At 40.9% G+C, this 13400-nt stretch overlaps 1 protein-coding gene across 1 annotated transcript; it reads left to right on the top strand.

The window, feature by feature from the left end:
* Positions 1 to 201: 201 nt before the first annotated feature.
* Positions 202 to 12700, top strand: LOC128709129 (hyaluronidase Tab y 2.0101-like). Its single transcript, XM_053804114.1, has 7 exons — positions 202 to 278; positions 2323 to 2615; positions 2723 to 2862; positions 8149 to 8330; positions 9298 to 9508; positions 12421 to 12509; positions 12592 to 12700. Exons 1-7 carry the CDS (start codon positions 202 to 204, stop codon positions 12698 to 12700), a joined length of 1101 nt encoding a protein of 366 aa, XP_053660089.1.
* Positions 12701 to 13400: the final 700 nt, after the last annotated feature.

Here is a 13400-nt window from a genome sequence, read left to right as displayed (position 1 = left end):
CTCTTTGACTAACTCTGTCAATCAAAACAAACAGCTTGAGGCGAGCATCATCGATTATCATTTTTTTTTAAATATAGACAGTTCTAGCAGATATCGTACTGGCCATAATTAACGATAAGTGAATAGCGTTCTCTCCGTTTCATTCGCGACGTGATACAATTTTTATAACAAAAAATAACCAGCATCATCATCCGCAACAATATGGTTTACCTTCTAACACGCACACATTTTGCAAAACTGTGGACGATACTCTTGCTGCAAAACCTCGTCACAATCAAGTAAGTCTATTTTACTTTTTTTATTATCGATTCTTTAGTTAATTTCACTGACTGGCTGACGCAGTCATACAGCCTGTGGCTGTCTGTGGCTGTCTGTGGCAGTTTTCATCATGACAAACCTTTCGACCAAGATTAGTTTGAACTTCAGCCAGATGTTCCCGAACATATCTTTCCTTCTATGTTATAATTCAACGACGTACCTACATTTTACTTCCAACGCAAGCATCTACCACAGCGTAACCTTCTTCCAAGTGCCTTGTTTACGACAAAGTTAACTCTTCATTTGCACTACCAACTTGGAATATGTATTGCAAACCCGTCGTTCATTCATTCAATCATGCTTCATTCATCATTCACTAGCCAGAACTCTGTTCTGCTTGTTTTTGTGTTCGGAGGTTTTTAGGATCGGAGTTCGTACCATTCCATTGTACCCCACCAGCATGTTTCCCAGTGTGTTTTCTCTAGACAACGTGACGACAACTGCAGTATGTCAACAGCACTTGCAAGAGAAGCATTTGATGATGAAGTTTTCCTATTTGTTTCTTGATGAATGAAGACATTGTGGAGCTGAAAGATAGAGCTCTCGAACATACTGTTTGCGAAAAACACTACAGTAAAAACACCTCATTTTGCACATTCAACCAACTCGAGCTAATCCGAAGCAACGAAATAAAATTACCAGCTGCTGCTTCGCTACCTTATCAAGTGTGGCACAAACAACAGCGCAAAAATGGACCACTGTGTCGGAAGTTCGGAAACGCTTTGCTTAAACTGCATACATAATGGATTCCGGCCCGGTTTGCATTCGTGCCCTGCCCTGCGGCACACCAATAGTTTCCAGCAGCTCCACGTACGCAACGTGTCGAGGAAGAAGAACTTACTAACGCCACTTAATTACAATGTCAAAACTGTCAGACCAAAAACCTATCATCGAGTTGCGCTTGTGCATGGTGGAACTGGCATAGACTTCCTCACTCGTTTTTCGAAACCAAAAAACATATCACTTTGGAGGTTAACCGCTTCCGGCACCCTGTAAAAACCTGGTGCTACGGTTCCGTTGGTGAGGTTCCGTGTGCCACGTTGACGTCGATTGTAATTTCCCAGAATATGGATGGTCGCTGGCTGGTTGGTACGGCCGTTGGGAATGATGATAGCTTCTGCACGATGAGGTCCTGCCTTGCCAGCAATGAAAGACACACACATAATCACATCGAGAGATGCTACCGATGTTTAATTAAATCTTAAAAACCACCGTAGCTTCCGGACCGTCAACGGCCGGTGGGTGTTCGTCGTTTCCGGCAGCCCACCTTCTAGCGCACCCAATCCAAACTAATATCCCGCGAGCGCCTCCCACGTCAGTGCGCTAGTGGATTATAATCTTAATTGAAGTAAATTTGGCACAATTAAACAACCGAAATTAATAATGAATTAATGCACCCGTTTCTTCGTACTAGCGTCACTTGTCCGCTTGTGCCACCCAGCAGTGGGTGGGAAATCTAATTACATCCGCAGATAAACTGTTAGCCCAGGAACCAGGTCTTGCATCAAGCAGGTTGCTGAACGCCTTTATTATTTATGCTTTCGAGAAGAAAGTGCTATAAATAATGTCCAAGAATAGATGTGTTTGTCGTTGTGAGTTATAAATACTGCTTTTCTGGTCCCTGTTTAAGGTCCAAAGTTTTGCGGTAGGCTTTTTATATCTCGGTAGAGAGATGAATGAAAAGGCAAGCTTGAAAAATGGAGTTTCCTATGCGTTTCAATAAACGAAATACTGACGTAAAAAGCAAGCTTAGCGTAGCATCGTTGTTTGACAGCTGTCATCCATAAGGTGTGCTTTGACAAAAGCTCATCTTGTTAATCTTTTCCTAATCAGCACCATGACAGACAACCTTCATTATTGGGTGTTGGGTCTTATTGGAACAGCGGTTATTCTACCACTATGCAGACTCATATTCCATTTCGATGAATACAATTTTAATTCATTAAATAAACATATGGTTTATATGGATGGATTGTTTTGTTTGTTTCATAACTATTTTAACAGATCCTTCGAAGTGTACTGGAACATACCTACCTTTATGTGCAATCAATTTGGCTTCGACTTTGGTGATGTCAACCGAACGTATTCCGTTGTGCAGAACAAAAACGATACCTTCCGAGGCAATGCCGTCTCGATACTGTATGACCCAGGAAAGTTTCCGGCGTTGCTTGAGAAACCGTCCACTAAAACGCTGTACAAGCGTAACGGTGGCGTCCCGCAGGAAGGGAACCTGACCGAACATCTCGAGATATTCGAACGTCATCTGAACGAGCTGGTACCGGATCGTAATTTCAGTGGTAAGTTACCTTGAAATCAGCTCTTTAAAATTCACAAACACTAAAACCATCTGCTGTCCACGCTTTCCTGACCTGTTTTTTTATAATCTTTCCGCAAAACCTTCCAGGTATTGGCATCATCGACTTCGAGTCCTGGCGACCCATCTATCGGCAGAATTTTGGTTCGCTGCAACCGTACAAAGATCTATCAGTGAAGATCGAAAAAGAACGTCACCCGTACTGGTCGGCGAGTCATCTCGAGCGGGAGGTACGTAAACAGATTAACTGTTTTTCTCTGGTAAACGATACCGTCTCCACGGTGACGACCGATAATGGGAACCCATTACTGGGGAAGCTTTTTAAAAACCCGGCGCTCAACCCTTTGAAGCACGCTTTCTTGCACGGGAAATGGGATGCAGTAAGGTACTAAGACGGAAAATAAGATACTTTTGTGGTGCCTTTTTTGGGAAAAACCTCAAGCCCATTTGTCCGTTCAGCTCAATAATCGAAACTGGTTGGGTATCCTTCCCCTTTTCCCATAAATAATTGCTAAAAGGGAGTAAACAAGAAGATTTTGCTGCATCAAATAGAATGTTAACCAGAACTTCGGGGCGTTTCGTTATTTGGACTGCCTTGTCGTTTCATTCACTTTCTTTTGGGGATATATTTCAATGAACATAGGTACGCAAGATTGCGGGATACACTGAAACCCGGCGATCATCGACGTCATCAAGCTAAGTGGCCGTAAGGGTCACCGTCGGAAACGCCCGCACATTTTGCCAGCGCAAACAAAGTGAATGCGCAAAACCACATTAACTTGGGTACGGAAATGCCCAGAATGACCAAAACAAGTTCACGGATGAAGATGGTTCTCTCGTTGCAAATGCTTCACAGTATCATAAATATGCGGAAATCATGCGTAACCTAACCGATGGTCGGTTTTGGGTTCCCAGATGATTTGTTTACTACACCGATCTTTTTTCGCTGTAACTCACTAACGTGAAATTCGTTATAGGAACATACTTTATGAGAAATCCTTTCGAAATAACCAGCAGGAAAATGTATTTTATGAAAAAAAACTATAAAAGAGTAACTTCCGAGTAAAGGTAAACGAGTATTTTACAGAAAGTAGATTACAATATGGCGGTAAGAGTTCGAAGAATTGTTACCATTTTCTAATTCTAAAGTCATACATAATTTACTTTACTGAACAATCACGCTGATTGTCAAATTGTTATTCACAATGATTGAACAAAAGCAATAATGTTTCGGAATAGTAAAATGGGATTAACACACCGTAGGCTAGGTGTTGTGAACTTGGCATCTATCTATCATCTATCTCGTGAGGTCGAATGCCGATTTGATGCGTCTTCTATCATTGGCAATGGATCTTCCGCAATAATCTAGCAAACTATCTTCCAATCCACAGCTTAATCATAGCATCGTCACAATGAGAGTCGTAAGGAAATTAATTGTTCGGACAACGTTGTTTTGTCACCCATCAATCACGAATACAACGAATAAGCAACGCGTCATGACAGAAGTACAACTAGATTAGGCTTCGTTATAAATTCATCACTATTCCACGTGGCTGCAGGCCCAAAACTTTTGCACTCTGTCACCTTGTTTCTTCTGACGTGTAACACGTAACCGGGAAGGTGCTTAATATTTGCTCAATGTCTTTTCATTCCAGGAAAGAAAGTTATGTTCTTTCTCTTCTCTTTTGGTAGTCTTTCATGCGCACATTCCAAATTCCATACAATTCGTTGATGCTATTCCCGGCCATAGACACATGACTTGTGTACGGTGACGAATGAATCCTTGAGTTCCTGGAAGGATTAGAAATACTAACTTCCCAAGCACCAATTTTCCGCCTTTCTCTTCGTCGAAATATAACCCTTTAATACTTTCTGTGTTCCAATTCGGTGTCATCCATAACGCAAGAGGATTAAATAAAATAAATCTCTTAACAAAATGGTCCATTTGTGACAAAAAGGTAGTCGTTTTTCGAACAGTTTTTCCATCGTTTCCATCCACACGAACTGTTTTGGAAAAGCAACTGGGAAAAAATCCTACATCAAACCGACCTTCTACACGTTGGTGAAAGCTTTTTTCACAGGTGATGAGCAAAATTTTTCCATTTCCCAACTCAACATAGTTCATTGCGATTTTCCGTCCTTTTTGTGTGGCATAGCATAAGATTCCGGTGAGATTTAACGCTTTCCGTTACGCTTTTCATTCTGCTGAGACGATCGTTCCATATTCCATATAACGGAATTGAGAAAATGATGGAAGCACTGCTTAATCGAACTTGCACAGGCTGGACATTGGTTTTGTCTGGCGTGAACCAACAAAAAAAAACAACCAGACTAGTATGGAAAGTTTAATAAACCGGAAAATGAAAATCATATCCCGGACGAGGACTCCCCGGGGCGTATGGACGATGGACCGGATATCGCTTTCGACAGTGAACCGTCCGGACATTGATCGGTTTTTGGTGCGAAAAAAAATGCGATCTGCACAAGCCTACATTATGCCCGGACCCGTTGGACGGAACCAGCGGCAGATTGTGGCCATTGTGTGTTCCAAATCAAGGAAAAAAGCATTTGAATTGCATAATTGAGCGACGAAGGATTATTGGATTAGCGTGATTAGTTTTCATTCCATGTTGCGTTGCATTGTTCCGGGTGTTGGACAGAGTACCCAATGGGTTTGTCATTAGATAGGTTCATTACTATTTCTATTTAAAGAAAAAAAATATTAACAAAATTAATTCTTCAACTGAAACTTACGATCTACCTCGTCACCGTTGCATAAATTAGGATCAAAGTTTGACGTTTAATACCCGAGAGACCCCTTTTTGCAACATAGATTAAACATGGTTTATAATTTCCAGTGATGCCCTTGATGTAAAGGAACACGCTTCACGTCTTGCATATCTCACAAATAAAAGGTCAGTGAAATCGATTCAATTTGTTCCACGTTTTCATTACTCCAAACTGTCATCCACTGTGCGCCAAACTGCCAAACGAGAGACAGGCTTGACAGGCTTGGTTTTCATAATAGTGGACATCCGACAGATAACTACAGCGCAAGAATTTCGAAAACTAAACCGTTTGCTACATTTCCAACCATTTTTCCTGTCTCACCCAAGAAAACCACAAACTCTGGGAAGAGGAAAAAACCGCGATCAGCAGGACATGAATGTAAATTCGCCTGCTGGTATGCAATTGGCACGCCGCCGGTTTAGCTATTGCCGTTTCCAAAATGATTTGGTATACTTCAAAAACCGCTCGACGGTGCTGCGGTTTGATGAACAGGGTCATTTTCGTTTACGATGGTGAAATGGATGTGAATTTTAATCTGCATGGTATTTGCTCATCACAGCCCAACCACAATCGGTTCGGCTTTCTAATGAAATGTTTTCTAATAATTAGAGTGTTTGTAACTGGGTTCCATTAGTGTCAAGATATTCTAACCATCCCCGTACATGCCAACCCCAATTAAGGTTTGGTGTAAGTGTTTCAACCTACAAAAAAAAATGTAATAACATTCATTAAGAGCTAGAGCAGAGTCCTTACTTTTTGTTCATAAATGTTAACCACATAATTCATAACGGCAGTGTAAATCGATAGCGCACACATAAACACACACTCACACAGAAACGTTCCCTAAACCGATCGGAAGGTCGTTTATATTTGAACTTTTCGACCTTTCCGAGTTACTTACCAATTGTTTATGAACTTCCATTTTCCTTTCGTGGGCACTTCATAAACGCCTTAAGGATGTTCACTTCCTGGCACTCAATATTCCTGCTCTTCCCAGTTCATTACAATTTCCACTTACTAGCGAGCTTTTTTCTCTAACTCACACTTTCCGATAAACTTTTCCCACCAGTACAACCCTTACACGGTATACCTTCGTACTGCGATACTGCTCCCGCTCCACCATCAAATGTCTCACAAAACACCGACGGGGAGTCCAATAAAACTTAATTAATATCTTTTACGATATTAGTTTTATTACTCGGCAGAGAATGGACGGTATAAAAAAACACCCCACTGTAGTCAAGTAACAGAGTCACCGTCCGAAGTTGGTTCAAGCTGCGGGCTCAATACATACGTATAGCAGGACACCCAGGACTCCGAGTAAAAAAAAATCGTCTCAAATTGTGAAAACTGCTTCTGTGAATCACCTCCGGGACCATCTAACAGCAAAATATGACCAAGGGAGTTTGGAAGAAGCTGATGTTCGGTTTTATTTGTCGTCGTAGTTGAAGGTGGAGACCAATGTTTGGATTTGAGGTTCAAAGTGAAAAAGAAGGCCTGGTCTATTATTGTAAGCATTAACAATCGTAGATCATGCTCTTTGTTTAGTTGAATGCTTCTCATTTAATTCTTTAGTTTAATTGCGCCGAGAAGGGTTATTCAAAATTGCTATTCCATAATTTCATCACTTTTTTCTGAAAGTTTAATAAATTACCGATTAGCAAACATACATTTGCAAAAGCTCTTGATGATTTGCCCATGCATAATGAACATAAAACAGATCACTTAAATAATATTTCTTCATGGATTTCTAGTACACAACAAAGTGCACCCACAAGAATGCTTTAAATGCGTCTCCATTGAAAACATTTCCAAAAAACCTCAGACGTACACCATACAGCAATTAAGCGAAAGAGAATAGCCGAAGAAAGGGAACAGATTGTTGGTAGCACCCGATCCCGGTCCGAAGAATTCCTACCCAGTATGAATGCCATTAGCCAGTTTCCCTTATTCCACAACGTAAGCTACTGAAGACTTGCTATCTCCGGACCACTAAAATGTCATTATGTTTTTGTTGTTTTTTTTTTCTTGTTTGAAGCAAATTTTCCATTGTCTCAAATGAAAGTCTTCCCGTTGACCTGACCTACGAGGGTTGCTTTCTGCCATATGGAAGGCACAAAATTGTGCATTGTGCACTAGTGTACCCGTGTTTGCAGAACCAGAAGCTCATGCATCCGGTGGTCATATTTCACCGAGGCATACACACATTTCGTCTCGAATGCGCTTTATGGTGCTCCTATCATGGCAGTGTTGTCTCATTCTGCTCCTCCACTTCTGCTACTAACCTTTGTTTCCTGCGAACCGATCGGTAGTGGAACTAAAATTGTCGACTCGAGCTCCTTTCCCATCGGAGTTGTCTTACTCTAAAGTTCAGCACAATCAACAAAAACAGTGCCCGATACTACGAAAAGCCTCGGGTTCTTGGCCCCAGTGTCCTAGAGTCGTATATTATCCGAGCCGGCTGTAAAAAAAACATAACCTCAAATCGTGTACGTATCCGAGCACATGGCACCGGGATGAACCTCATTCGAACCCATATAAACAAAAAAAAACGACCCATCCCTCGGGATGGACCGGGTAGACCGACACAACTGTGTTTCATCCCGATTTAAACGAACAGTAGTTGGGGGAGCTCTGAGAGGAAAAACTTTCCACCTCGTTTTGTTTCATTTATTTATTTCACTACTGCCACCATTCAAACGTCTTGCTATCTCTCTCTTCCACAGGCAACACGACGCTTCGAAGCAACAGGGCGCGAGTTTATGGAGCAAACACTACTTCTAGCCAGACAGCAGCGACCCCTGGCGGCTTGGGGTTACTATGCATTTCCGTACTGCTTCAACATGAACGGTGGAGCGAACGGTCGTTCGGAAAACTGTTCACCGGAAGTGCAGCGAGAAAACAACCGGTAACGCCAGCGGACAAAGTCCGAAATTCTCCTATCATTCTTCCACTATAGCAACAACCAAAATCCAACCATAAAAACTACCCCCATGTAGCAGCACTATCCAAGTTATACGTGTTTCTCCAAACAACGAATCGAACAGACTGTGGACTGTGTGGAACGAGTGGCTCTGTTTGTTATCCTTGCACGAAAGTGGCGTCTGCTTTACATCGACCTGTACTATTCCGATGCTGGCAAAGAGACCGATAGTGTTAGCAGTACCGTAAAGGGATTTTCCACCACCACGCACCCAACCTCTCAGGTGGGTACACGTGAGTGAATTCCCTTGCAGGTAGCGCACCTTTTGTCACGCCGAAAATCGGCCGTGCGGGAGGAATTAATAAATTATCGCCAACTTTCAACACATCACATGTGCTCGTCGTTTCACGCTTCGTTCGAATACGGTGCGAAGCTTTGTCCCAATTTATGGCTCACTCTCTCTCTTGGAGAAGTTTTTTGTATGTGGTAATACCGACATGAATGGATTGGTTTATTGTTCCACGTTGTAGAGTTGTACGACAGATAGCAAACGAGCAGCCTCTTTATTGTGGTTGTTATAGGATTATTGCGTAAAAAAGAGTAAAGAATTGGAACATGGCTGGTATTATGCAGATGTAAAAGCACCTTTCCACGTTAAATGAAGAATATCTAGTAATCGTTTAGTTTTCGATGATGATTATGGCTTAGTATTAGAATAACCCAGAATTTCTCTCTGTTAATCACTTCATAACACCCACTTTGATAACTTCCTCAAGAAGTTTCTTTAAAAGGGAAAACGTACTCTAAACACAACTTGGATATTGTTCTAAAGTCTAAGTTTAAATGGCATAACTCAAACCTTCCATTACACTGAGTTGAAGAAATGCGAAATATTGATTTTGCACTACACTATTAGTGCACGTTTTAATATATCACAATTAAATATTTTTAGGATTATGTGGCTGTACGATGGATCTGACATTATCTTCCCTTCCGTCTATCTGCGCCAAAAACTATCTTCAAGTGAACGAGAGCAACTAATTAGAGGACGAGTTCGAGAAGCCGTTCGCGTAGCGCAACGTACCATCGGGTCAAAACCCCGGCGTAAGGTTTTAACCTATCTGCGCTATGTGTATACCGATAGTATACAGTACCTGACGGAGGTAAGTATTTAGTTAATGTCTTTCCATATTCTAAACCCTTACGTCCCAAGATGTATCAATGGTAACAACTCCACAACGCCTGGATCATGCCTTTGTAACAAGCTGCCAATGCTAAAGAGCGTGAAAAAAACGCTTACCAAAGTTGAACAAAGTGCAGCCTAATGGCTCATGCATCATGCACGAAGTATCTACCAGCTCGGTAACAAAACCAAAAAAATCATCCTTGCAACTTACGAATGCCAACAAGTTGTCAACTGCGTGCTTGTGTATGGTGAATGGTGGATGGAGCGTGTTTGGGTATTTGATTGCTACCTGTTGCTACATACTCGTTCCATTCAGTACGGACGTTGTAAATATTGATCAAACACCATATCCCAAAAAGGAAACGAGCTGCGAAAGGAAGGAAGGAAGCCCGGAAGGATGATATTATTTTACATACGTGATTTACATATGTGACGTACATGGAAGTTGAGAGAGCTAAAGTGTACGTGGATCGTGTGAGATGCAGATGTTATGATATACCATTACTTATTCTCCGAAGTGATGCATCAACATTAGGATGTGCTCTGTCTCAAACGAAAATATTATCCGTCCGATAGATTATTCTCACACGTCGCATACTTTCGTTCCTTTTTTTGAAGAATATGAAAACTACCCAAATAACTTTCCAAATAGATTCCTATAAGGTAATTCATTCCTAGATGAGATGTTGGGATCCGGGCATATTGAATGACTCACTACTTTCAAATTTGAACCACTATAAAACGCGAATGATAACATAGTTCACCTAGGGCACTTCTATAAAACTGATGGCAGGTTATGTAAAAAAGTCTCCGGAAGTGCAACTGCACTACCACCTATTTTTACCAGTGACGATACACTTGTTTCTTAGCATCTAGTCTGGGTTTGGTAGATCTGTAGCATGGGCCGTGCCGAGTAAGTGCTAGCGAAAGTACGCTGTGATTAAGGTCACCGGAAACTTGCGCCAAACTCAATTACGCTCCAGCCATATCGAAAACATCCCCGCCCGAAAGGATTTGATCAGCATTAAAAGTTAAGAAAAGAAAAAGAGAACGCAAAGCTTTGACCTTTACCGTTGGCAATCTGGCAGCAAGAAAGAGCAAGAAATGGAAATTCCTTTTTTGTTTAAGAACCAAAGGTTTTCCACTCGATTCAAGAAAGGTTGGCTTCTTTCCTTTTATTTACCTGCACAACCAAGCGCTAGTTTCATTTTGCCCAACGAGATAATATTTTGACGGGCTTTAAGTGTAGTTGCTAACTTTGATTGACAAATAATGAAACAACATTCATAATCGTGATCGTGACGTGAGCCTTCAGGCTCCAAATCACAAATTATGTCTTTCAAAAGAGTTTTACACCGAATTTGTCCACCCGGATGCCTAATTTCCTTGACTACATCTGACATCTACAAGAAAGGCACCAGCCTATGGGCACAATCGGTCGCACACAGGAGTCTTATTAGGAGAGACGATGTTTCAGCGTTGCGTTAGTTGATAACAGGCCTGCCGGCACAATGGTAAGCTGTTGTTGTTTATGCATTCTTCAGTTTCCGGTCGTGTTTGCTTCTTGAAACGCGTGCACATCCCAAACCCCATTCCGGGAGGAAGCAAAGTGCGCTGTTGGCGAACTTTTTAATTATTTTCACTACTTCCCTATTCCGGTTCGCATAAACTTGTTAAATTCTCCAAAGCCAACGCCATTCCTTACCATGCGCTTCCTTCGTACAGGGAAACGCGAACATGGTGAAGAGTTGCAATCTATGGGAAATTCAGCTAAAAATCATAGAGATCATCATAGACGCTCTTCGCGTTTGGGAGTTTGATGAAATTGAGTGCAGACTAGTGCCGGGCTACGACCGATGCGTCGACGAGTGTCTAAAGTTGCGGAAAAAGTCAGTGCCACTCAATTGCTTTTTCTATTCGTATTTTGAAAAAAAAAATATGCCAAATTTCTACTGAACCACCTGAAATATGTGCGCAGGGCTTGGTGCAATGACGCAACACAGTGGCACGATTGTTCAAATGTAGTACGGATCGTAAAAAAAACTGTCATAGCCTTATCCATTAGGAAGAGGGAAAATTCTTTAATATTTCCATAAACAAAGCTACACCACAACGCCCATTTTTTGTGCCTTTGGTGAGTCTTGTCATATCTGGTCGGTTTAAGCCCCTGAGGGAAAATGCAAATTTCTAATTGCACTTTTTCGAGTACCTGCTCATGGATAATGCCTTGCTCTCAGCACAACCTTGCTCAAGGTGCGAGAAAAAGCCCCGTTTTATATACATCCAATGGCTAAACACAAAAGCAAAAGAAGGAAGATCTCAAAACTGTCGGAACGAATTAACCAACTGTGTGCAAACATCTAAATTGGATCGAAATTCAATGGGGACCTTCGTGCCGTGGCATTTTTTTGTGTGTTTATACATTTTCTAGATAATTGTCATTACCGTATTTTTTTGCTTTGCATGCCGGCAACCTTGTTTGTTATTTATGTGCATCTAAATGCGTCATGGTAATTAATCTTTGGATTTAGAATTGACAATTTGAAATTAAAAAATCGTCCTGTTTTGTTATTTAATCATTTATTGTAACAGGGATTTTTAATCATGGCCAAAAGACATTTTGAAATAAAATGTAGCTTCCAAAGCTACTTTAAAAATCAACCACACAGTTATAAGCAATATTTATTTATTTGTTTAATATCTATTACGACGGCTTTTGCAAATGGTACAAGGCTTTCCTTGCAATTTGCCTTATCCAGCGCATGCTCGAATTGATATGCCATTCTATTATTACTATTACTATGCTATTATTCTATTTCATCCAAAAATCTTGTAAAATTTGCATTATTAAACGCGAATTTTATATTCTGTTATCTTTTTTAACTGTAGAGCGATTGGATCAATGCACTGGCAGCCATGAAGAGCACCGGATCCGATGGTATTATTCTGTGGGGCAGTTCGTTTGATCTAAACACACGGTAAGTTTCCCTTTAAATTATCGGCAAATTGCGAACATTAGCTTTAATAACACTTTTTTATCCTTTATCACAATCCTTCCAGACAAAAATGTAGCTCATTCAAAGCATACCTCGATAGTACGCTGGGACCTGTTTTAAGTTCTCTACAACCCCGCTACGTAGTGGAAAAGCTTGCTGAAACTTCAACCTAAACATATCTGCCAACAAGAATTATACATTCAGGATAGAAATATCTGAATAGCTCTATCCAAACCATGCAAACCTATCGACCAGACCACGGCACGTTCAACAGGAGTTCTTTTCCTAAGCAGACTGTACGGATGTAGTAGACTTTTTATATTTTATTATAAGCATTGAATACATAATGAGTGTTTAACACAAACTTAAAATAACTTGTTTTAATCCTGTCTTAAATAGATCTTTATCTAGTCAAGTATAGCTCTGCTTACCTGAAAAACCTCAAGGTGCTTCGAGGCTCTTTTAATAGATATTATTATTCAACGATATATCTATTCCCAAGTAAAGCTCAAAGTTTCCTAAATACGCTCAACCCGAAATAGGTAAGTTAAATGCACTTTTTTAATCTTGCTCCTCATGTTCAAAATATTCTATTCTTAGCATCAATTTATCTTCTTCCTTAACGTCTCCTTGAAGATACTAACACATTCGGAAGAGCACTAATGGACTCATTAAAAAAGCGACAGAAAAAATGCCACGTTGGTAAAGTTTGTCTTGACTTTTCACATGTTTCGTGTGAACTTTTGCTTCTTCCATGCCCAACATGGCACCCGAGTTCCACATGTTCTCGTTCGAAATCTCGGCCGCAAACGCACACGGTCGCACCATAATTAACTGCCATGATTAATGATCTTGCGCTTTCCTACACCCATA

Source organism: Anopheles marshallii, chromosome 2 (assembly GCF_943734725.1).
Source record: "Anopheles marshallii chromosome 2, idAnoMarsDA_429_01, whole genome shotgun sequence".
Taxonomy (NCBI): Eukaryota; Metazoa; Arthropoda; class Insecta; order Diptera; family Culicidae; genus Anopheles; species Anopheles marshallii.
This window is presented reverse-complemented; position numbering and strand designations above follow the sequence as displayed.